Source organism: Lycorma delicatula, chromosome 1, assembly GCF_047948215.1.
Source record: "Lycorma delicatula isolate Av1 chromosome 1, ASM4794821v1, whole genome shotgun sequence".
NCBI lineage: Eukaryota > Metazoa > Arthropoda > Insecta > Hemiptera > Fulgoridae > Lycorma > Lycorma delicatula.
In genome coordinates this window covers 215,220,739-215,248,624 of record NC_134455.1, presented here as the reverse complement: position 1 = coordinate 215,248,624, position 27,886 = coordinate 215,220,739, and the positions used below count along the sequence as shown (strand labels likewise).

General features: G+C 30.4%; 1 protein-coding gene across 9 annotated transcripts in view; it reads left to right on the top strand.

Annotated features, from left to right (window-relative positions):
• The first annotated feature begins 6,896 nt into the window (after nucleotides 1-6,896).
• LOC142328405 (protein lap4-like) overlaps nucleotides 6,897-27,886 on the top strand; it is a 492,228-nt gene continuing 471,238 nt past the window's right edge. For all 9 annotated transcript variants that reach the window (XM_075372138.1, XM_075372147.1, XM_075372166.1 and 6 more), the window contains exon 1: nucleotides 6,897-7,201. In XM_075372138.1, the coding sequence (XP_075228253.1) occupies nucleotides 7,040-7,201 (162 nt within the window). In that variant the 5' untranslated portion in view covers nucleotides 6,897-7,039. The remainder of the gene's footprint in view (nucleotides 7,202-27,886) is intronic.

Sequence of the window (27,886 nt, the reverse complement as noted above, 5' to 3'; positions counted from 1 at the left end):
AAGTCTTAACATGCTTCAGTTAAATTCTAAAATATTAATATAACACAGATCCAAATGTACAGCTAGAAGTCATACCAATGCTAGCACGATTTTATTAAGTTTTATTTTATTTGGAGTGATTCAAAAGGAAAATATATCACTTCTAACAAGAATCTTAACCAAAAGAATGTGTATTCTCAAGTTGATAAAAGTTCCTTGGTGTGCTTGTTGTCAATAAAAATGGTCCATTCATACTTACATAAAAAGAGATTTTTATTATTTATTGATTGATCATTACAGATAATTTTTTTATGTTTAACAAGCTGTGTCTTTGGTTCAGAGAAGAGCGATTAGGCTATACTAGAATAATTAGTTAAACATTCATACATTCCTGAAAAATAAATCAGATTCAAGACTTAGTTAATTAATCTACATACTTACTTACTATTACTTAATAATAATTCAGATCTCAAGACTTAATCCGATAAAAGATATTGGGACAACAAAAGCTATCTCTAAGACTATACTGTCAAGAATATCAACAGGCGAGAAGTCTGCTAGAAATGAGATTATTTTGTTTCTATTAGTCTTTCAATAACCCCTTCTACAGGCTTCCAAGGACCTAATTGTTGGAATATGTGCAGCAGGTTGAAATATACATTTTTTTGCAAAAATACTACCCATGAACTTCCTGATCCACAATATTCTCTTAAATTAAACTTGAGATCTCAAGTAACTCATTAAGGAAAGGATAAGTACAATCAATAAGTAGATATATACACCTAACAGTTTACCATTATTAAAACATTACTTAAATAGATGAGGCCCATTTAGTATATTAAAAAAAAAAACTTTTAAATCTTTCTCTAAGAGAAATTTATAAGTTTATTAACAAACGTTTTACAATTTACTGAATAAACGATGATAAAAATCAGAAACTTTTACATCCAATGTCATTAATGTTTAATCAGTACTGTTAGTAATAATATTTATTTTTTTTTAACGAATGTTAAAAAATTTTATTTATATTACTAATTTTCTTTTCTTTTTTTCCACTGTTTTTCTTTTTTTCATTTTACAATTTCTTTTCTCTGATAACGTTTTAACTTTATTGCAGTCTTTTGTAATATTTCTTGAATAATTAAGAGTAAAATTATTCTCCATACTTTTATAATTGAGCATTAGTTTACATTCATTTTAGATGAATCCATAGTGTAAATAAATAAAGTTTAAATCGCTCATACTTTTTAATCAAATCATGAATAACAAAAACCTTTCTGAACCTCACTCAAACACCAGCATAACATCAAAACCAACACAACCTCATCACTCCCAGCAATAGTCTGAAGAAGCTTAACATAGACAAAAAGCTAGGTTTTTAAATTAAAAGTCCTATATACAATATTGATGCTGAGGAAATAATAGTGAGAGTACTTTGATGAAAAACATAAAAAAAGATACTTGGCTTAAAATCGTATATGAAACAAACAACTGCAGAGAATTATCCACCGGCATAATTAATTTATTTACATTAAATGAATAATGAAACCTTTTATATTAAAAAGAAGTATAGAAACAGACTTTTTATGAATTAAAAACAAAAAAAAAATAGCATGTTACATTTATACAACAGGTAGTAGTAGATTACTAAAAGTTCTGTGTAACTTAGAATATACTTGAGTTTGATTTTACTTAATACTGTGGAATATTTGTAAGGAATTCACCTTTTATTTAAAATAAATTAATAGAAAAATTAACTAAATTATTTATATTTTTCAATACTATACATAACCATTTCCTTATTAACTTTTATAATTATTCATTAACTTTGGCACACATTATTAGTTAATTTTTCATTAACTTTTAAGTACACACAAAAAGCAAAAAGGTTGTTAAATATGAGTAAAAGACTTATTGATCTTTACAAATTTATTTGATTATTATAGTTTGCTAATAATTAGATTATCATGCCCTTCATGTTTATTAATAACTAAGCCATTCTCTGCCATGTACTGACACATCGGTATAGAAAAAAATCAGTGCGTTTGAATAAAATGTAATAGTCAATGTGCTAGCCAAAACTAATTGAGGATCCAGTCCATGTACTAAAATTAGTGATATAAATTTGTTATTTCTCATGACATTAGTATTTAAATTTTACTCATAAGTGATATCATAAAATACATTAATCTCATAAATATTTTTTATCCATATACCTCACCTGATATTTTTCTTTAATTCTAAACAAATATTTTATTCAAATGAGTTTATAACAGTACATTACTTATGACTAGATGATGTAAGAGTGATCAGGCATGCTAGTCTATTGGTAATAAAGTTTGTTTTTTTCCTGGACACACAACGAAGTGTGATGACCAGTTCCTAGATTCAATATTTATATAGTAAACATATAAATATTGAAAAGAAACAATAAAATATTAATTTAAAAACTAAACAACAGTAATATAAAAACATAGCACAGATGTAAAAATCCCATGTATGATAAAAGCAAAATATCACCACAATTTAATCCAATATTTAAAATTTAACTTAAAAGAACAAAAATAATATCTAGCATACTAGCATCAGGATTCATGCTATCTATAAGATTATAACATTTTTTTATTAATTTAACCATATTTGTGTTCTTATGATAGCAGCAAAGATCAATGCAGTAATTTACTAGAGAAGGCCACTCACTACTAAGGGGGTAATAACATGGAACAACAGTGACAACTGGAGGTCATTGAATGCTTAGAACTAAGAAAAGATGCTGAGCTCTGATGCCTAGTAGACCAGTAGATGGGGCTGTTCCTCATATCAATTAACATGCTGGTTGGAGAATACTGCATTAAATGTAGGATGATTTGGTTGCGCTTTAATGCAAGCTACATAAGAGCATACCATTTGGTTTTATCTATTACAAAGAGATGGCTCATTACTGTCCACTAGTAGACTTATCACAGGGATTGGTGAAACGCATCTGTATTAAGACGGATAAATGAATGATGGAATGCATCGGGCATCTTTAGAATGGTAGCCCATGCGGATGAATAAGCAATACATCCATAGTCTAAGCAGGAATAGATCAAAGCTTGGTAGAAACACAGCATGCAGACTCAATTAGCTCTTGAACAAGAATTAGATAGAACTTTCAGCATGTATAGCATTTTTAAACCTATTTTACCTTCAGCTCCTTTAAATATGTTACCCACATTGGTCACTGGTCAAACCGCAATCCTAAAAATCTAATTCACATAAATGGTTCAGCTGGTTTACCATGAAAAAACAGTTGAGGGTCAACATGTTTCCTCAAGTGTGTAAAGTAAAAGTATTTCATTTTGTCTGGAAAAAACATGAATCCAGTTGTTTTTCACCATGATTCTAAACAGGTTATTGCATTTTGCAGCAGCCTCTTGCTGTAGCTAAAGTTCCAAATGCTACGTAAATTGAAAATTCATCTACAAATAAAGAACACAATGGATTTTCACACGCAGTTTGTTATGTATTTATAACTACGGCAAACAAAGTAACACTTAGGATACTTACTTGTGGTATTCTGTTTTCTAGTGTAAAATTTTTGGATACCGTTGTTCCAACTCGAACTCAAAAAGACCAATTACTGAAGAAACCCCTGATAAATGCAAGGAGATTCCCTTATTATAATCCATTCATTTAGTTTATTTAGGATTCCTCTTTTCAAGCCGTGTCGTAAGCCTTTGCATATAGAAAAATACAGCACGAGGCTTTGGTGAAGAAGGAAGTCATTCTGAATGACAGATTCAAAAGAAACTACATGGTTGATAGATGATCTAACTCAGCAGAAACCATATTGTTTGAAGGAAATTAGAGTGTTTTTCTCAAGGTATCACACTAGATGACAGTTTACCATTTGTTTCATCACCTTGCACAGGATATTGGTCAAGAGATAAGACGATAATTTGAGGGGGATGATTTATCTTTATCACGTTTCAGCACAAGAATCACCAATGCTTCTGACCAAGAATTTGGAAAGACCTGATCAGGAAATATTCTGGATAGATACACAAAATATTATAAATATAATAGGTACACAAAAGATGTTATAAGGAGTATTCAGAAGGTGTGATAACATACTGAGCCTGGTATTATCATTTCCAAGGGAAGTGTAATGGAAATTACTCAAGCCATACCTTAGCTCATCAAAAGAAAAAGGAATGTTTAATTCATTTTAATGCAAAATTTTGAATTGTAGTTATTAATAACATTTATTATAAATTAAAACATAAAAAAAAATAGTGAACCACCCAAACAAAAATATTTATGATATATTTTTAATTTTATTTTGTTCATATAATATTATATGCACTGTAATTCAACATTATTAAATATAGAATTTCATTTTATGGCAATAAATTTTCTTACTGGCTGATTATACGGAGTAGATGATGAATAGAAAACTCGCACTAGTTTTTATTTAAGAAAGGAGAGTCAATGCTGTTGGCCAACATTGTTTGGTGATGAATATAAGTTTAATTTTATTTGTATTTGTGACTGTGTATAGGTGACTGTCACTGAATTATTATCTACTCCTGAAATGTTCCTTACACCGAGACAATGCATGTATAAGTGGATGGACTTTGTTTTGATATATCAGCATTAAGCATTCAGTGTCTTAAAGACCTCTTCCATTGCAGTATTAACTTCATATAATAAGTGATCCACAATCAGATTATATTGATATTAAGTTGAAACAAAGAAACATAAAAGATCTGTAAAGTTTTGTATATTAATTAATGCATATTAACAAATTATCTAGCAAATGACATCCTATAACTATTTAAAAAAAAAAAAATATGTATATATAATTGTTTTCAAAAATTAATATTTTTATTTACTTACTGCTTATCATATTTTTAATTTCCCTGTTTAATATTTTTTTCAGATATCTCTGGTTTATCCCAACAGCTAAACTTATTATATACAGAGATTCAGATCAAAAACATACTAAAAAATTAAAAATATAGAAAAGTATGTTTTACCATCTCAGTCACTGATATAAAATGAACTATCAACTATTCTGCTGCTATTGTAATTTGTAATAGTAAACATACTTCTCAATAGTTTTAATATTTTAAGTATGTTTTTAATCAGAATTCCACATATACATTCACACATTCTAGTGAAACAGAGATCCTCAAAAGTGCTAGACAGAGAAAAAAATAGTAAGTGAAAATGTTGACTTACTCACACACACTGTTTACGCCATTGCGTAAAGCAGTTTTAAGTTAATTCAACTGGTTTGGTATTTGACTTGTTTTCATCTAAAATTTAACAGTATTTCGATCTAATGAATATTTCAATTATAAATAAGAAATTTCATACACTGAAATTTATGCATTCCATTCAACGTACATATAAATATTTGCTCAGTTGATTTTTATTTATGACTTTTGTATTAATTATTTATTAAGATTTAACTCTGTATTATTTCATGTGTATAATGTTTATAAAAAATAAAATAAAAAAAAGAACAATACGTAAACATGTTACATTCACTCGGCTCCTGATGACTCAGCTCCTGTCGGTTGCACTCGGCTCCTGACAATTTAGTGGCTCTTCACAGTTCACACAGCTCCTTTCGGATGTACTCGGCTTCTATCGACATCTCTCGGCTCCACCTACACTATATAAGCCGGCTCCCCACTAGAGTCAGGTCATTCTTTGGCAGTGTCTCGTTGTGTGTTTTTCTCTCTCGCAGTCTCTTGTCAGTCTCTCTCTGATCACAGTCTCCGACCATCATTCGAAGAATCATTAGTGCATCTTACAATTCTATTATTGTTTAGTCAAAGTTTACCCTTCTTGCAGTTAACAAGTAAATTACACATATTCTTCAACAATGAATCTTTTTATTGTATGTTAAAGATCCTTTAAACATTATGTTTGTGCTCTTTCTTCTCTATAATTGTATGATAAAATATTAACTTAAAGGAACTTATGTAGACATATATGAAATCCACAATTGTGAGATTATATTTTGTGCAAGTGAATATCAAGATATTAGTGTTTTTCGTCCGTTAAACTCTTTGTTATTATAATCCAGATTACATCCTGCGTAAAAGAATATCAATATATTAATGTTTTTCCATTCTACAGTAATTGTCTGTTGAACTTTCAATTATGATGATCCAGATTACATTCTGTGCCAGTGAGTATCAAGATATTGTTTTTCATTAATAAAAAACAGTAATCGTCTACTAAATATTAAGGTAATCCTCTGTTAAACAATAAGATACTATTATTATACTCTGTATTGTTATTATGAACTGTGTTTATGTAAAAGAAATATTTAAGGTAATAAGTTTACCTATACTTTACTTAAGGATTGTTGTATATAAATATCGCACAAGGAGATTTTGTGCAAAGCATTTGTCTTAACAATGCATTTATGCATTTTTTTTTTGTTTTTATGAACACGGTTATATAATTCTGATTTTCATTCTGTTAAACATAAAGTCCAATTTTCTTTTGGCAAAAACGAGCTATTTGTAGTTTTATTTTTGTAACTTTCCCCAACACACACGCACGCTCGCTTATAATATAATATTACAAACTATTATATACATAATATTAAAAAATTGAGTATTTTACAACTGATGAATAACATAAATATTAATAACTATTTGATGTAATTTTTTATAGATGCTCGATTGCACTTATGTAGTCTAATACTTATGTAGTCTAATTCTAAACAAATTAGGCGTCAGTAGAATTATCAAATTCGCACATAAACAGTCATATTTTGAAATTCATCCCGGGTTCGTAGTGGTGTGCATATTTGCCACTAGATGCCAGACGCATGCGCATTGTGAATTGTTTGAAATATTTGAGGTGTGTATCCCTGTGTAGTGACGTCATTTGTTTTACACTCAGTCGTGTTGTTCCTGTTGGAGTAGTGATGGGTGTAGTTAGTTCGTGTTGATGTTTGTGCTGATTTTTTTTTTTTGCAAAGAATGTTACTTAAGTGTTGTTTATAGTGTAAATAATTATGAAGTGTCGTGATCTTGATACATAGGAAGACATGTTTCGTTGTATTCCCATATTTAAGGGATGTAATCGGCAAGTTGAATATGTTGACAAGCGTCACTGTTCACTACCGACTGTGCCCGAAGACATTTTGCGTTATTCGCGAAGCCTTGAGGAACTTTTATTAGACGCTAATCACATTAGGGATCTTCCAAAGGTAAGAAACATACGCGTTAAGAAAGAATGCTGTGCCAAAAGTATTGGTTCATAGAAATACATGACACGTATGGTGGCTTAGTGATGTAAGCCTAACCCTATTTTATGAGTTGAATGTTAAAAACAAACAAGTAATTTTATTTATCTGTATCTTATTTATTCTTTTGTTAGAATTTTTTCTAAAATTATTTTTATTTAATTTATTTTTTTGTTTTTACTGATTTCCAACAAATAGATTTCTTGATCTGTTTAGCAGATTGTAGGTTTTGGATATTTCATTGGTTCATTGAATTGTTAGAGCTAGATTGTATGTATTAAGAAAGTATATAAGAAAAATTATCTCGTAAAGTTATCACCTTGCCTAGTTTCAATTAGTTTTAGGTTGTATTAGCATTTAAATAACTTTTTATAAAGATACCCTAATAGTAATGCTGAACTGTTTTGTTTAGTGGGAAGATATTTATGGAATAAAATAAAGTGGAACCCAAAAAATAACCGAACATTGGGTTAATTTCTACTTATGTATTTATTGAAACTTTTATTTTACTTTATGACATTTAAATGCTCGATTATATTTTATGCCTTGTCTTTGTGGAGGAAATTAGTCTACCATATAAAATATTATTTAAATTAGTATCTATAGGTTTTTTATACTAATTTCAAAGCATTTAATAAAATTATTCACATTTTATCCTAGTAAATAATTTTATCCTAGGCAATAATTCATGTAAGTAACATTTTTTTGTAGATTTAATGTGGATTTTATTCCTCTTTTGATTTTTTTGGTTAATTTTTTCTTTACATTAGCCCCACGCGGCTGAGATTCAATGAATATTTACCCACACAGTAGGCCAGTTTTTTTTACACTTCCCTTAGAAAATGATAATTTTATGCTTAGCAACATACCATGTGAATATTTGCAAATATTAGGGGGTTAAAAGCTTTACATATTACAAAATCCATATGAATATAATCTAGCAGGATTTAATTTTTGGAATGTAAAAGCAAAATTTTTAATGTAAAAACAGCTTCGATAGTAGAGGGATTAAAAAGATGTTTTGAAACAAATGTTTTTTGTGCTTCGCTTAGATTAACTAATTTTTTAAAATTGTATCTGTTGGTTTATGTAAAGTGTGTATTTTAATTTCATTCTGAAGAGTAAGTTAAAATAGTAAAATGTAATAAATGAACAGGTATCAAAAGTTCTAGTTTAATTTAACTAGTAAAATAAATAAGTAAGATATAGATTTAAGCCAAGAAATAAAGAAATAATATGTTCTCAAAGGATAGTTATATAAATTCCACAATCCTGAAAAATAGTTCACTGTAAAGGTTAAATATAATTATAGAAATAACAAAAAGTTTATTTATTTATTTAGCGTATGACACCAAAACATAACAACAATTACAGTCAAAATTACAACATAGATTTAACAAACTAATATATGCTACTGATTCTGGAGTCGCCATCAGGAAATCTTTAGGATTCCCTTCATAAGCTGTCCTAGGGCAAACTTCTGTGATTGTCTGATAGTTTGATTTTCACCACACTCACAAAGGGGCGTCGGTGTTTTACCCCTTTTATACAGGAAATAGATGCACCTACCTTGCTGAATCCATATATTTTAGCAGACATTTTAGCTACAGTTTAGCATTGACCATGCAAAAAGCTAAAGTAACTGGCAATATTGATTATCAGGTGGAAACCATAACTACTGTAATTTATCATCAACAAAATTATGTTTTGTTAAAAAAATAATTATTATTCATTTAACTCAGTTACAGATTACTGATCTGTAAGTAGAATGAACAGATAATTAAAGTCAGTTTTGTTTGAAAAAGATATTGGCATAATTGAAGGTGTCAGGGCCAGGGCTTGTCATTTTATACTGGCCAAGAAAAGTCAAAAAAACCCTTTACACAGAATGTAACTGATCAGATTCTCTGGAAAATCTTTTTTCTTTTAAGTTCTTTTATAATATTAGTTATAAATTTTCACGTAAATAAATGTAACATGATTTTTAGAACTGTTTGGAGGAAACATTACTGTTAATTATATCTAGTTTGGCTGAGCAGCCTTTCCAGTGACCACATACTAGGTTACTATAAAATTAATTTTTACTGACAGTATTGTGTATATTGTCTCTATAATTACACGTAAGTCATGTTATGTACAAATGATCGTAAAGATATGTTTCAGTAGAAATTTTCGATGAAACAGAAGCTTATTTTCTTGTAAAAACTTTACAGTAGTCTTAACAAAAAAAAAGTAATTGCTGTGAGTGAATTGTAATACAAATATTAAAATGAATAACTTTATAAATTTAATTTTTAATGTATATTATTAAGCGTTGATAAAGAGTAAGATGTATGTCAAATTTTATAGTGTTATTGTTAAATTTTAAGAACTTTTTGTTTGCGAGAACCTATCTAAAAACTCAGTAAATATCATATAAAATGGTTTTATAAACAAGTTCTGATGGATTGTTTCATGATAAATATTTTATTCTGTTAAAATGGGGTGCATGATGTCAAAGATTAGGTATAATTATTTTAGCAACGTTTACAACTTGAGCATTAAATTAAAACTGAAAGCTAATAGAAATTCTATAAATAAACCTTTCCTTTTAATTATCTTTTTACATTTTTATTATAAATTATTGAATTATATTTATTTTCCAAGGAGAGAATGTATTCCTCACTAATAGCCAGCATATATAATGAATATTTATTATCGTCATTTTATTTTTTTGTTAATGCACATTTAGCTGTTTGTGCTTACTACCCTGTTACTTTAAACCTATAATACCTTTTTATATTTCTGTATTTCTCTGAACCTAGAATACCCCTATGATTTTAGTTTTTACTTTTATGTTATAAATTGGTCGAATAATTTAACATTAATGAGAGTTTATAGGAATAGTTGTGTGTGCCATTAGGCAGCCAAGAAGGATTTAGTGAAAAATATAACAGTAAATCAGTTCCGTGCTAGAATTGTCTATACTGCTCTCAGTGATTGTCGGATTAGTCCTCAGGCTGATAACTTATACAGCGATTAAATTATTATAATGTATTATTTAAAATAAATTGTTTAGAGTTTAAAACTTCAAATGACTTATAAAAATAAATATTTTAACATGCTTGCATACTATTGGTTGATATATATATTATCATATATCTGATTGTATTTGTGCCCTATTAAATTTGTCAAAATAACAAACTTTATTAAATGTGTATTTCATATGAGACTTAGTTTGCATTACTATTCTTTTATTAGATTACTTGAAAAGTAAATTTAAATTCATATGAATTCATTTTAGATTTTGTTATTTAAAAACTGTGTGCATTAAAGTAGATGCAGAGCTTATAGGCCGTTTAATGGAGAGTCTTAAATAGTGCCATTTTGTTCTCTATTTTCATTGTACTAACAGTTGTATTTTAGTAACTATAAACGTGGTAATATTGTAGTTATATTAGGATAAAAATTTTATTGCTTAATGCTAACTCTTGCTCATCTTTCGTAGAAATGTTTAAGCTGTCATAATATTGTGTGATGATTTAATGTAGTAAATGGAAAAGTAAGAAAATACATTGTACTTGTTATAAAATTGTTATAGTTATGGTTATTTCATTAGTAATTCTTTTTATGATTATTGATTTGCAGTAACAGAAATAGCAGTTATTGATTTTGTTGTAAATAATTTAATTTCATATGATGAAATAAAACATTGTTAAATGATACTAATAAATATTGTGCATAATCTTAAGACGGTTATTGTGATTACGTAAATATTAATATGAAAGGATCCTGGCTGAAAAGATTTCCACAACTTTGTTTTGTAATCGTTTAACCAAATCCCCAGAGAACATCACATGGAAGCAAAGGATCAGAGAAAGTAATATGTAAGAGGCTATCTAATCTCATAGTAAATGTGAAAACATACAAAACCCCCAAAAAAATAACACTTAAGGACTGTTGCCGGATCATGAGTGCCCATTTCTGTGGGAAATCAAGGTGTTTGTATATACAATGGTAGCAATTCATTGTGGATCAATGATTTTGGATAGATTATTGATTTGTGGTGTAAAAAATTGCTTTTCCTACTGGTAATATGCAGACAACTAAGAACAGGCCTCTGGTTCTTTAAGAAATCCGTCACTACCCTGAGATGTGTGGATTAAAATTATGATATTAACTTACGTCCAGTCTATATTAATATTTTGTAATTAGTAATTTGTTTAGATGCTTCATAAATAAATAAAAAAATGTTCTGTCTTGGAAATTAAATCTGAAACATTCTTGTTTAAGGTTAAAACCCTACTGATTTTTAAGTCGGTTGTTCAGTCAACTGTGAAATAAAATTTAATTTTTTATATTGAGTATAGACCATAAAATTGAACTTCCTGTTTAAAAATGGATAAAAAATTAAAGTTAAACCTGCTGAATATAATGAAAATATTCCTTAAAAATTGTGGTCAGGAATTTTTTTCAAATGTTTGCTTTTCTTTCGAATCAGAATAAGTGTTTGTTTATGTTTTAGATTCGATTAAAATATAAGCTAATTATTTTTTACATCTTAAGCTTAAAATTATAAAATTATTTTTGATAGTAACTTCTCTAGCTGTTATTAATGGATACAGGATAATAATAATTATTTCGTAGAAACTTGTCTGATTTTCATAAATTGTCATTAGGTTGTACATAGGTTAAATGTACTAGTAATACCTTTCGCTGTGGAGGTCATCAGATCGAGGCCGAGCCTACCGTTTCAGTTTTAATATTAACAATGTTCTTGGCCTTCCTCACCGGTTTTTTTGTATTCTAATTAATAGCATAATGAAAAATATAATATCTTTATGTATGTTATTCGTTATTTAATCGTGATATTCATACCTATATCATTTAATTAGGATTGTGTTGTAGTGTGTATGGGTCGAATGTGCTATACTGAAAGTGTAGAGAGAATATATGAATTGGATTTTTAACAATCTATGAAACGCTTCATGTTTGGTGTTTTGGAGTTCTTTTAAAGTACAGGTGTTGTTTTAATGTTTACATTTCATCGGCTTTGAATTGTATTTGCGGTATTTCTGAGTACGTGGTGTACTAAATTATTTCTGAATGTATACAGAAAAATTCAAGGGATGCTTTCTTTAGAGTTCGTATCGGTTACGATAATTTTGTTAGAGTAACGTTTCCTGTTTTTTACGTTACAAAATATTTAATTAGATAAATTTCTTCGTATAACTAGCTTGTCACCGACTTAACATGTATGCTAAATACTTAGGACTTGCTTTAAATACTTCTGGAAAATAGATAAAAATTGATGTGTAACATTCATTGTACGTATAAAACAGTGGTAGAACATGACAATGAAACAGTAAAACATGAAAATGTATTATTTCCCATCGTGAAATTAGATTATTAAGTAATTTTTGTATTAGTTTATAATGGGGGGGTTTGTGTACTGTTGTTACTATGAATTCTCTAATTATGTACTTATGTGATATAGTGAGATGCTGATTTTCTGGATGCTCAACGATCTGGACTGCTTTCATCCGCATTATACTATTAAAAAAAAATTAATACACTACAGTAAAATCTCCTTATTCGCCGGGGTTAGAGACCGTAAAAATGTCGCGAATACAGAAACCCGCGAATGTAGAACTGAACGAATCTCATTTGAGAAAAAATGGTTATGTTCTATGTAAAATGAAAAACAGTCATGCGTATTTACTTAGGGCGATGTTATTGATGAAATACCGACGGCAACATTAATTATAAACTCGATTTGGTACAGAACATAGGAACACTACACAAAAAATATTTGTCAAATACAGTGTATTTCCTAATTTACTCGTAAGCATTTACCCGACTGTTTGATTTAAAAACTCACTACAATATGTATTGTATTAGAAAACGGTATTACATGTTCAAATCGTACTTGGTAATCGCCTTAAAAAAATCAAGCACTACAGTACTAAAACTAAAATTACTGTAAAGGAAATTTACAAAATTAACCTGCAGTATTTTGGATTACATTTACAAAAATGTGTAATTTTTCCTTTTCTCGCTCTTGTTTTTAAATCTGTGTGAAGTTCTGTATATTCTTTTATGGCATCTGCAATTTTACGCTTAAAGATTAAGCTTCTATTCAAAGATGGATCAGTATCTATAAATTACTGGACAAGATCATGGGATAGTAATGTCTTCGGTAAGCATTTTGACATTTAACTGCTTTTTAGCGATCGTATCATCTACCTCTTCACGTTCGCCATTAAATCTTTTAATATTTTTATTTTTTAATGTCACTACATAATGTAATGTACGCGAATACGGAAAATTTTACCCGAGAATATAGAAAAGGCATCGCAAAATATTGCACCGCGAATACTGGAACCGTGAGTAAGGAGACTTTACTGTACTGAGAAAATATGAAGGAAATGCACTTTTTCCTGTTTTTAATGACTACGTAATCAAAAACATATAATTGTGGGAGATTTTTGTTGGAAAAGTAGTACGGTTTTCATTGTGTACTACTATGTTATGTTGCTACGGTATGAAGTGTATTCTCAAGTTAAAAGTAACATTGTTCATTCATCGTATTTATGTTTGAAGTTTTATTTTATTTCACATAGAATGTTTTGTGATTTAAATGACGCAAACTACTACCGATTCTACTTTAAGATATGGCGTTTAGAAGTTTAAGGTTACTGATCTTCTCGTAACAGAGTTCAGGATAAAAGATTATTATTAATTATTTATTTCATTTATTTTTATAGCATTTAAAGTGGAAATTCAATCATTAACGTTCAGTAGTATATTAGCGGGTTGCTGAAATAGTTTCTAAAAATTTTGTTCTGTCCGGTCTTCCTGTCACAATTTGTTGTGAGGTTCTAATTAACAACTCCTCGGTTAACTATCCTAGGATGTAACACAGCTGTGTAGTTATGTGCGCTGTCACCTAATTTAGAAGAACGCGGCTATTTACAGATGTCAATTAATAAATCCAGTAATCTGTTACTGTATGTGTTAAAGTAAGGCTTGCTTACTGTAATATACATTACGAAAGAATAAGCTTTCCTTTAAAAGAAATGTCTGTTACGAACCAATCGATAGAAAACACTGAGCTTTTTTCACATTAAATCTCTTCCTGCGTTATTCTTGAGAATTTCAATTTATTTGAAAAGACTTTTGTTAAATTATACCTTAAAGTACCCCTTTACGCCTGCTTTCTTGGTAATGCCATTTTAACTTTATGTACTAACTTCATTAAGAGATGTATCTGGGGGAAAATATATATATATATTATTAAAGTATATTAAAAAAAGGATTTTATCTTTCGTTTAAGTATTTTTAAAACTTTTCCGATTGTCGGTTTCAAAATGGAGAACATTTAAAATATAATATGTTTCGGCTGTCAGCAAGTTAATTTGTTTTCACCCTTTTTCTCTTTTACTGCATTATTGAATTTTATTTAATAAGGGATGGATGAAGATATGTGAAGGAAGATTTTACATTTAAATTGTTTAGAATCTCGACTATTTGTTATAGAAGAATACAGTCGCTTCACAGTGATCCACAACAAATCACAGCCATTCAGAGCTACAAAGTCCACATTACGTTGTTTTAAGTAAAGCGACTGCACCAAAATTTAATTAAATTGAAACTCGAGAAAAATGCCGAACAGGACGAGGTTTAGTTTATATAAAACTGTATTGTTTTTCCTTACAGAAGATAGTAAGACGTAACTTTTCATGCGTTTTTTTGTTACGACCGATGTCATTTGTTAATTGTTATATGTATTCATTTTTTTATTTCTTTGTAAAAAACTTTGATCTCATGTTATAATGCGTCGATGAATCATTCTCAGTATCATTCAAGCCTACTGCAGTTCAGCGTAAGTATACTGATGTCATTTTAAATATTTACTAACGCGGTTTGTTAACAACGTACCCCTATGACAATTTCTGAGGAATTTAAAGCGCCTCTGCTCGTCTCCGCCTTGGGACAGACATAAAATACTTTGTTTTAAATAAACGTAGGTGAATTAAGTTGGACGCGTACTTTACGAAATATTGCGTTGTAAACAACAATATTTCGGTTGCACAGTTGCGTTGTGTGTTATCGGAAATGATTCATTAACACAAATTAATCGATTATTATTAAAGAAAAACAATTATAAATTGCTATTTAACATACTGTAATTTAGCGAATAAATTATTACATTTTAACATACACATTTAAAGTTATTTATTTAGTCTTTTCTTTATGTTGTGCTATGTCGTATAATAAATGCAATTATATTTGATAACTAAATTTCGTAATTTTTAAGGCCGAGTTAAAATCGACTTAGTAAGTGCCGATTTTATTTCGTGTTGTGTACTTCCAAAAAATTGGAAGAGTAAATAACTTTTTTTCAGTCAATAGCATAAAATTATGCCTTAGTGTGAAATTTGACAGAAGAAGCAAAGAACCTTTCCCAATAGTCTAAAATAGTATGCGAGAAATCGACCCGTCTGAAATTGCTGCAACAAGAATTTAAAAAAGGCCAATTCCTCGTGTAAAAAGGTTCGGCGAAATCGATAGCTGAAACTTTCATATACTATTTCCTGGGCGTTTTATTACTGTCTGGAAACAGCCGAAAGACCGAAACCTTTTTCTGGATTTTACGACTGACGAGTGCTGTTCGCTTCGCAGTCAATGAATTTCTTCATAAAAAATGTGTTTTTTTTTTAATTTTTTGCTTGCCGACAAAAGATAAAGGAGAAAAGATAAGATACGTTTCGAGGGTAGAGTTCAACTTTATGACGTGTTACGAAAACAATCCGCCCGAAGTAGGTTAACATTTTTTTGAAACGAGTTGATATTTATCTCGCGTTAAGATGTTCCAATACCTCAGATACTTGTACAAGAATGATTCACGTAGTGTTACTGGCGGTTTCGGAACTTATTCTACTAGCAAAAATAATGAAAAAAAGGTTAATTTAAACAAGGGTCCGGATACGCTCCGTTAGCAAGTTGCGGCTAGCGAAATATTTCGGCTTGATTCCTGTGCAGAGTGAAATAAAACCATACTGAAAGTATAGAAAGTCAAATTAAGGGGTAAATTTGATTTTTTCTTATGGTTTTTGACGTGGAAAAATGAATAAAATAGGTTTCAGAATTATATTTTTTCAGTAGTTTTCATAATATTCGACGTAAAACAGAAACATTTGTTGTCTAAAAACAGGTATTTTTAAGTCTGTAACAAAAACGTTGTTAAATGGCTAATAAATGCACAACAAAATCTATTATAAAAACTCATAGAGAATTTAATTCTGAGAAAATTGATGTAAAATAGCCGAATGAAAAACAAATATAATTTTAAGAAATTTGATTTTATTAGAGTATGAGTAAAACTTAGAGTAAAACTAAGGGATTACACGGACATATTTGCTTTCCTACAAGTGCAATGATTAAAAAAAGTGTTTTATTAAAGATAAAAATGTAATAAAATACAAAAAAAAACAACAGTACTAATATTATTAATACAGTAAAGTTTATGTACCTGTCAAATTGAAAATTTGAGAAATTATGATTCTCTAAGTTGGTTACCCGGAATCAGGTGGGCAACGATGCATTTTACGTAATATTATCAGTGCATTGCATGTTCTGCGTTACTATTGTGGATTGTCAGTACAGTGTTGTCTAATTAAGTATGTTGTGTTTTATTTGGTGTCATATTACAGCGCAATACCTTTGTTATGTACGCCGACAACGTATTTATTTCGGCGGTATGTGATGGAAATGCAATTGCTGCTGCTGCAAAATATCGAAGACATTTTTCTTATCGCAGAATTCCAAATTCTAAAACAATTAGTGTAACATTCTATCGAGTACACTAACTAGCATTAGTACTCACCGCGACCGTTCTGCCCATCATGTTGCCGATATTGATGAAATTGCTATCGAGGCTACGCAACGTATTCCGGGTGTTCACGCCGCCTTTCCCGGCAGTTTCCCAGTCTATGGTGCGGGGACACTTCGTGACAACAAGCTATACCCTTACCTTGTGATTCGCCGATCGTACAGATTTATTTAATTTACTGATTAAGCTCAGTTTACTCGGGACGGGATCAATAAGGTTCGCTACGAACACATTTGGACAGAAGTCAATCTACACGCGACAGTAGAACGTAATTTCCAACACCGATTTAGCGTCAAGGTTCTAAATTCCGACGTTTACTTGGAATTACTTAAGGAACAATTGCCTCCGCTATTAGAAAATGCTCCGCTAGCATCAATAAACCGCGTGTATTTTCAGTACGATGGTGTGCCTCCCCACTTCTTACGGGCCGTATCGACATATTTAAGTGAGCAATTTCCAGAGCGATGGATTGGTCGCCCCGAGACAAATTCCTGGCCACTAGGTTCACCTGATCTAACACCGTTCGATTTTTGCGTCTGAGATTGTACAGATGCCTATCTCGTGCAAATTAAGGAAATTCATGCAGAATTGCGGAAACCAGCGCTAGCAATCCGAAAGCTTGTAGCCGAATGTATTGAAGTAGAAGGACAGATTTTTGAAAATTTACTGTAAACTATTAGATGTATCGATTACATTTTTTTTTTTTTGCATTATATCACTTGTATATTATTTTCTGTAGTTGATAACATTTAGAATTTTCCATACGGTAAGTGTTAGTAAAAAATAAAATTTCTTGAATATTGTCTTGTTTTTTATTGGGCTATTTTACATCAATTTTCTCATAATTAAATTCCCTACAACTTTTGATAATAAATTTTACGCATTTGTTAGTCATTAACATAATGTTTGTATTACAAACGTAAAAAAAAGTGTGTATTTTTCGTCAAAGTTTTCTGTTTTTCGTCGGATATTATGAAACTACTGGAAATATGGTTCTGTTATATTCAATTTGTCAGGTCAAAATCCATAAGAGACCGTCAAATTTACCCCTTAATTTGAGTTCCTAGAATCTCAATATGGTTTTATTTTACTCTTTGTCCAGGAATCCGACCGAAATCTTTCGTTAGCCGTAACTCGCTAACTGAGTGTTTCTGGACCATGTTTATATGAATTTTTTCATTATTTTCGCCAGTAGAGTGAGCTTGCAAAGCTCCGGTAACACTATATGAAGAAATTTAACGTTATGGGGAAAATTCAACCGATAGCGTTAACTCGATTAGATTTAAAATATATAGCTTCCGCTGTTTATAAAATAAGAGAAGGAAACTGAACAAGGAGGATTACTTTGCTCGTCGGGGAGGAATTTCAATTAAAGTAGCGGTACGCAGAACTTATGGATTTGAGACTTGGCGTCTTCCATCCCGATTTGAACTCTCAATTCGGATGGTTATTAAAACTGACTTGTAACTTATGAATGATTCGAAACCATATTCTGTTCTTTTGGTTCGGAACAGTGGAATCACAAAACGTAAGTAGTTGATTAAAAGTAAGTATAAGAGTCAGGTTCAATCGAAAGGAAGTAATCGTGTTTCGATGCGTGTAATCAAAATTTTCATCCGAAGGTCCCGGTTTCGAATCGTAGTCATGTATGGCATTTCCACACAGAATGCCTAATGGTGGATCAGGAGGTTAAAAAAAATGCGTGTAATGACAGTAGATGTATGAAAATCTATAACGCTGATGAATCCTACGGGGATAGCAATCAAGTAAACATTAGTGATGTGAAATATAATGTTAAAAAAAACCAACTAATTTGGAAAACGGCTATATTGAACTCTTAATATTATACTGAAGAGAAAATTAGTTACAAATATATTTTATTTAAAATAAAAGAGAAAACTTCCGTGACGTTTAATTTCACATGAAATTTAGTAAGAGTAGAGAAAGAACGCACTCGAGTCGTCGGTAACGTACTGCTGTAGTTACGAGTAGTTCAACATCTGTGGCGATCGCTTGGACATTTCTCCCACCCACCATCCAAGCGCCATTTGAAATGACATCAGTTGTAGTTGCATTTAGAAGGAAATTTCCCAGTTTAGTTTTAATCATAAATTATTCGCCGCTTTAAACGTAAAATATATCAACTTCGGATTTAATATTTTTTTTTAAGTGATACCGTCATCGAATTCTTTTTACTCTCGTCTCTGTTCTGTACGTCATGTTCAATTTGTTGTGTATCGTACGAGTCATTAAATTTGGCATGTGTGTGTTTGCGCTCGTATCACGTAAAATTTAATTTCATTTTTTGTGTAACTTTTCAGTAAATGGACAGTTTCGATACAGAAGTGCAGCAGTATACTCTTAAATGAATTTGGGATCTAGGAATCCAATTTAATACAGATTTAATTACTGTCAGTAATTTTAGTTTGTTTCAGCATTTTCGAGGTAGTCTATAGTATTCGTAATATAAATTATCTTCGGTAAGTTATTGAATCTGTAGCAGTTTTTTAATGCTGTTTTATGGTTTAATTTGCTTGTAATATAAAAATACCTGAAAGCGGAAGTTTTAACATTTTTTCTGTAATACAGGTTTCTTCTTTTTTTTTCTCCCTGTTTAACCTCCGATAACTACCGTTTAGATAATTCTTCAAGACGTTGCTCCGTCTTGATTGAAGAAGCTGTATTATTTTTCATTATCAGTTAATTGCGCAGAGAATTCTTCGAAAATTGTGAGGTAAACTTGTGTATTGACAGTTCAGTCAAAAAATATTGGTCCCACTATACGATAACCGGTAACTGCACACCAAACACCAGTTTTCTCATCGTAAAGTGAACGCTCGAATATCTCGTGAGGATTCCTCGCCATCTAATACCAGGTGTTCTGCGAATTAACATGGCTGGATAAATGAAACCGTGCTTCGTCACATGAAATACGACATCGGGTCTATCTATCTACCAATGATTTCGAGAAGCCAGTTGCAATAATGAAGTCGTTTCGGTTTGTCTGTCTCGTCAGTTGTTGCACAGTTGTAACGCGGTGTGGTTTCAATTTTAATTCGTGAAGAATTTTTCGACAAGATGTAATTATCACAAGATTGTTGGGATAGCTTGCGTAGTGATTTTTTGGACTGGTAGTAATTCCCCTTTTAATGAAGGCAATGGCCTGTGGAGTCAAAGGAGAGTTTCCTATTTCGTTTTGCATTTGAAACCGAACTTGTTGTACGCCATTTTTTAAATTAAATCGTGTATTCTATTCTTAGCTGGGATACAGGCATTCGGAAATTTTTCTACGAATACTTGACGTGATTCTTCAAACGATCCAGAACGAATGTAGGCCTCAACTATAGCTATCCTTTCTTGGATTGAATAAGTCATTTTACACAAACACAACTGTATTCTGCACTGCAACAAAACTTATACTGCACTGACACTAACCACCTGACAACGGCAGCAACAGTCAGTAGTAACTTATACATCCACTATTCGCTCTAGTTGTGTGAGAGTCTTTCATTGTTGGGTAGCGGTCTCATGGGTTCGGTTTTATGTTGCTCACTCTGTATAAACCTAAGAATCTTTTATGCGAGTATAATACTAATTTACTTTAATTGATTTTAAGGTCAAATTAATTTTCCAATTTCTATAAAATAATACGCGTTAATTATCCTCTTTTCTTAATATCAAATGCGTAATCGAACTTTAATAAGCTTACTTCTTAAATATTAATAATTTATAGTTTAATGGTTCGTAAGACTGTCTTTACGTGATCAGCGTAAATCTTGACCGATTATCGATTCGTTCACATGTAGAACATACTCTCTTCGATATAAACCGGGATATAATTTAATGAGTTATTTCAATTTTAAGTGTTAGTTTGGAAGAAAGAGTTTCTATACTATTTATTTGTCGGGTTTCCGTAATTTTATGCCGTATAAAATTTATTCGTTTAATTTGTTTTTATAATTTTTTTTAAATGTAGAATCTTCAGTCTAATATTAATAATGTTGAGGTACCTGGGGAACATTGCGCTAATGTTATTGTAACTGTAGGCATGTACTCATATACATATCTACAACTTTTTTTTATGTTTGATTCATGATTTTTTATTTTGTAATTCTATGGTTTCCATTCAGGTGTCAAATAATTGCATGTGATGTTATTATATGTGGTTTGCAAAAGAATCCGTGGCTTGTGGTTAATGAATCTTCAACTGTAAAATTAATTTTTTTTTATCTAGTGTGTAATTGCTAATGTAGTTGAATTATCGGATAGTAAATAGTATAGTTGTATTTCTTTTTTTTTTAAATTTTAATTATCTGATTTTTTCTTTTATCGTCAGATTTGGATATTTATTTGATTATTGAATGCTTTTTATTGATTTTAGAAATATCTTTCTTAATGATTTCATGAAAAAAAAGTTAAAAAGAAATATATACATACACTTCATTTATTTATTTTTTTGAAACAACAATTTAAAGAAATATATAAATATTCACATTGCAACGAGGATGTGTGAGGAATGTTGCCCTATATTGTTAAGTTGGCTTATTACGCATCCAAATAAGTGTTGGCGAGATGTAAACATATACGTCGGAGATTTAGGGAGAGCCCTTATTTAACCTAGATATCTGATGGATGTGCCAAATTGTTTACTTATTCACTCATTACACGCGGCGGACAGTCCTCTCGTTGGATTTATTTTATTTTGTAATTAAAAAGCGTCAAGTAGCCACTGCCTTGAAAGAAATGTTAAGAGGTTTTGTTCTATTAAATATTTAATACAAGTACTATCGAATTATAAGCGAAGATAAAAGAGTAAGTCTTTACAAAAATTCAATATTTTTATGTTTCTTTGATTTATCATTAGTTTTCTATTAAATCACATTTTGAAAGTCGTACGTTATAACGACACACAATCTTTTTCTCTATTAAGTTAAAATCATTTATACCTAATTTTTGTTGCGCTGATTAAGTTTGAATTGAAACAGTTTTGATCGATTTCAAAACGGTATCGCTTTGAAACGATCGAAATTTCAAAACGGTGGGTATCGGTCTTATCCTGTTCAAGAATTGATTTTGAGATATGCATTTTGAAAATTAATCGTGTTAAATAATTTATCTTTTGTAAACGAATCCCTCTTTATTTTCTATCAAAATACGTTATCGGATTAATAAAGAAATGATTATTTCGGAATAGTCTTATCACCGTGTAGTATTTCTTTCACTATACATCAGAGGTAACAGACTTTGACCCATTACGAAGACATTTGTAATAAACTCATTAAAATGTATGCCGGTGCCACATAGCGATAAGGAGAATTTTGAGTTTACTCTAGAACCTGTTCTTATATTTTCTGTAATCGTGTTAAATTATAGGCCATACTCAGTATTTTAAATCAGGATAAAAAGATCGGTGGACTTTTGATTGCTTTTGATTAGCAGGATGATATCCACCATAAATTTCATTGTTTGACATCAACCAACATTTCCAAACCATCTTTCTCACTACTGGTAAATTAACAAATTTGATGTGGACACCACATGACTTCCTTGCACGCTTATTAAATTACATATACACATTTTTTCTGCACTTCATTTAAACTTATTTCATTTGAAAGTGAGATACGATTCTCCAGCTTTTTAATAAAGTGAATAGTTATACAATTGCTGAAATATTAGTTTTTATTATCAAATATTTATATAATTATTAATTCAATAATAATCTTACGTGAAATATTCGACAGAATAAAAGTCCCTTTATTACTCGTATTAATAGATCAGTATTATTCGTACCTTCGTGAGTTGCTAATTAACAAACGTTTTAGATTTCTGGTGTGTCGTATAAACAAAAGTGAATAATAGTGAATTATCAAAAATGAAAAAGAAATAATCATACTGAAAAAAGAAAGATAACATGAAGAAATATATCTCAAAAACCGTCAAGAAGATGAATATAAAGGAGAAGAAAATATTAAGAACAAGGGAAGATTAAAAAACGTTAAGAGAAGATGATAAATACAAAGGAAGAATCGTTAAGACCAAGGAAAGAATAAAAAGCTTAAGAGAGGATGATGAATATAAAGAGAGAACTTTTGAAAACTAGTGAACGTATACACATTAAGATCAGAAGAATTATATCAAACCAAAGAGCGATTAAATGATAGGCAACAAAAAAAAAAATAATAAACGAAATGATTATCAACTTCGACTTGAGTAGAATACTATCTGACTATCAGAGAAGTAATGAATAAAATATAAGAATTTTTTGCAATTTATTAAAGGTCAGGTATGTATGCCCCATTGTATATGTTCTTGTGAGGGTCTATTTTTCCGTAAATTTCAGTTATTTTTCAGTTTTCTATAGTTAACTTTAATGTAGATAATATTAAACTAGAAAATACAAAAATAATACGATTTTAAATTATAATTTTCAATTAATATTAATCAGATGTTTCACCAAATCTATTACATATACACTTATGTAATGCCTATTAAATTACATTTACACATTTTTAAAAGTACATAAAATTTCATTTCGCTAATAATTTTTTTTCATTTTTTTACCGTTAAATTATTATTTATTGTAAAACCTCTTTACAATCACGGCTTAATAATTATTAAATTAATATATTTAAATTAAAAAAGATAAAAGTTAAAAACAAAAGGAGATGAAGTCTGATACGAACCGATGTGCCTTCCCTTTAAGATTAAAATATTTCATTAATTAAAATCTGAATTTTAATTTCGATTGCAATCAAAAAGGGAGGTGCACAACTAGATATTACAGCAGTGCTAAATCAAAAATTTTAACATCCTACGACTAATCGTTTTTGAGTTGTGAGAGATACATGCGTACATAAATGCGTACGTGCAGACATCACGCCGAAACTAGTCAAAATGGATATTTCCATTGAAATATGAAATGTTCGCGATTACAATACATTCTTTATTTCGTACATGGAAGAAAAAAAAGTTAAACAAAAGAAAAAAGGATATGAAATCTGAAGACCGAAAATTTTCACGATTACAATACTTCCTTTACTTCGTACGAGGAAGTAAAAAATGCTGGCCACACAAAATTAATTACCTTCAATTTGTTTTTTATAAAATTATTTCTATTCAGAAATAACAGAAAGTTTTCTGAAGTTATCCTTCAGATGTTTCGGGTTAGTTTTCGGTGGTCATAGAATTCTGTTTTAGCATCCTCTTGTTCTAAGGATTTTGTCCGTTGGATATGACTAGCTCGTTCCTGTAGACAGAGTACTTCCGGACGTTCTTTCTTCAGTAAACTAGAATTTAAATGTACATTGTACACAAATAAATTACAACATTTATAAACGTAGCTTACGATAACAAATTAATAACAGCTGATATCGCGATGTCAGCTCTCTCACTATCCGGATATTGTGTTTGGCTGTACGTAATTTGAAACGATTAATTTTCATAGGAACTAATATGAAAATAACTGTAACGAAATGTATATTTCGAAACATTTAGTTCCGTTAAGTGAATATCCATCGGAGATTACAGTCTTGGCTGCTTTCACGTTATATGAGATTTTGTTACTCGTACATAAGTTCGCATAAATAATTAATTAAGTTACACTTTATATTTCGTGAAGTACGTGATGTTTTGTATCATATCATGTGCGCATGTTCATGAATATCCGTCGTGTAGTATTTTTATCGGAATCGGGCCAGTATTATTGTTTCGTTATTAATACGTTTGTTGTTGTTGTGTGTCGTAACACTATTATGTTAATATATTTTAGAGTAATTGGGGTAACGTGATGTCACATTGCGTTATTTTGTTCCACTTCTTTTTTTTTGTAGTTTATATTTTCATCGTATTGTTTATTGTAAAGAGTAAACAATGACACCTGTTGTGAAATAAGTATTATACGTACAGGTTTTTATCGTGCATCCGTAGATTACAGTGTAGGTATAATATTTGTAAAATAAAATATATTATAATTTTTATTTATTTAATGTAGAATTTCTGTTTTCATTTTGAGATATTGCTGTCTACGCTATTCCCGATTATTATTTAGCAGTTACATATATCCGGTCTTGTAGAGAGAGTGAGAGAGGGAGAGGTGTGTGATACGAGCGCAAATCGCCTTAATTAAATCATGACAGATTATCCGATTATGGAACATCCATAACTAAATAAAGTAACTGTTTTATTTGAACCCAAGTCCTGCAACATCACACACAGCTGTCGAGTATGGTAATCTTGAACAGTTAATTAGGTAATTTGCTGCAATTTGAATTATAATTTCTTTTGATTTTTCTATCCGCGTTGTTTTAGATTTGCCTTGTCGCAGTATGTAATTCCGGAAGACTTTCATAGCAGTCTTCCGGAAAATTTCTCTGTCGACTTCCTGTTTTTGGTGCTGTAACACGGTATGAAGTTTAATTTAATGGCCAAATAATATATTTATATTATCTGCTTTCTTTTTCATTAGAAATTCGATGTACGCATAGTTTTCATATGAAAAATAAGTTTCGTTATTATTTTGTGGTTTGGATGTCCGGTGATTTAATTTTCGGGAATTTCTTTGATCGACAAAGTATTCAAATTGAACACTAGTCCCCGTGGTCTTTTATAAAGAACGTTTTTTGATTTGTAGTTAGTGTACATATATCGGTCCAGATTATGTTAACTGTTTTGGCGTTAGTATTATCAAACGGGTAATTATTTGATCCCTGATCAAATAATTACTTGGTTTTCCTTGGTTTCTTTCGTATTTACAACATATGTTAATTTTTATCTGATTATCACATTTTAAACGGTTTAAGCACTACTTAGTTTGTATTACCGAGATGTTCTCACTAAGACGACCAAAAGATCTTTTCTCTAAGTATTTAAAAGACCGTCAAGAAGGAAATTTCCACTAAAAATAAATTGTCTTTATAGGCAGTACGATTACTTCCCGACTACTGTTTATCTTTAAATGTGTATGTCATTTAAATTTCTAAACCGCATTATGTTTAGTACTTCTGTCACTGTTGTTCTTACTTTCTACTCGGTAAGAAATACTATTTGTTAATGTTTATGTTAATCGGGCGTAAAACAGTTGTTAAAACGCTTATTATCGTAGTTCGTCCGATCCTAAAATCTGGTAATTCATCTTGCATATAAAGTATTTGAATTGTGATTTTAAAGAGTTTTCGTTTGTATTATTCTATTTAATAAGCGTTACTGTTCATATTTAATAAACTTCTTGAGCTGAAATTTTATTTTAGTTCACTGTCGTGAAGGATTGTGATGAAGAGATATTTTGTAATTTGAGTTACCGTTATTTCAAATAAACCGTTTAAATTTTCTCACATTAATATGTATGATATTTTAAATACATTCGTCGGTTAATTGCATCCGATTTTCAGATCTCAAAGCCCTCCTTTATTACAAGTATCAACGAACTCTTTTAAACAGTTTGTTTATGTAGTAGACCTATCTGGTGTATGTGCGCGCACGAGTTTTCCTTTTTTTATATTTAATTGATTACGAATCTCCTTACCATAGACGTCCGATGTAACAGATTTGTCGAGAGTTCATTACACTTGAATATGTATGTAGGTTAAAACAGTTAATTATCCTTTTTTTTTGCGATGTTTAAAAATAATTTTAAATGCCTCGGTTTGACTTTATCAGTTGTTAGAAAAGGATCGTTCGTTATTTCTTCGCTTCTATCACACTTGTATGACGTAAGAATAGGTTACGCGTGAATTAATCATCCTCGCCGGTAACCGGTCTGTTTGCATCCGCTATAAGTCACACGAATAGTGAACTGGTTGTTCACTAGGTTTTTTGCAACGACATATTTTTGTTGTGCGCTTAACAAGAATCTTGTAGTTAAGCTGTAGCGGAGTGGCTTTTCGTAAATGTTATATTGTCTCGTCTGACGTTCTTCATCCCTCGAGAATAACTATAAAAAAAGAAAAGGGCGCTACTTAACAGTGTAATATTTCGCTTGAACCCTTCACCGTGCTACGTCGTCAGCGTAATATTTCTCACTCTATCTTGCAATATTGCGACGAGTGTAAGCATTGTTCCATGCGTCTCTAAGTATGTACTCTGTCATGGTTGTTATAGGAAAAGCAAAACATTAACGCTAGAGTTTGGTACTGCAACAGTTTTCTCGGAAAACCGTTTAAGTATCGATTCCGTTCTCTTGATGTCACGGCCTTGATTGCGTATTTGCGTCGTGTGCTCCTTGGATATTTGTACGGTATTGCTTGCACTGTTATCTATAATCTGTAATTCCCTTATTGTGCTTTTATAAATTACCAGAAATGAACCGACCTAATGAAAAACTACCGGCACGACTTTTGGTTCAAATTTTTCTTTTAGTAACTACTTTGTTGTTCACTATCGTGTAGCCGCTAACTTAGCTGCTGTTTTAGAATAATTCTTTCTAATTAAAATCTATTCTTTAATAATTATTAGTTTTAATTGTTATCTGTGTTTTCGTATGTAGGATATACGGAGTAAAATATTGATTTATTCGTTTTCAAAAATAATATTCCGGATTAAGGTAGCAATTTCTCAGAAAATGGCCGTTAATCTATTCGGCCTAATATATTAGTTTTCAGCTTGGAATATAAGTACGGTACGATTAATAGAAAGTATATTAGAATTTTTCTTCAGTAGGGCATCTAGTTTAACGGTGTTAAAATTATTCAAAAATTAACGTTTCCTTAAGATTTTTTTCAGAAGTGGAAAGAGAAATGAACATTGGTAAAATAGACGGAGCATACAGGAAAGTTAAGGAA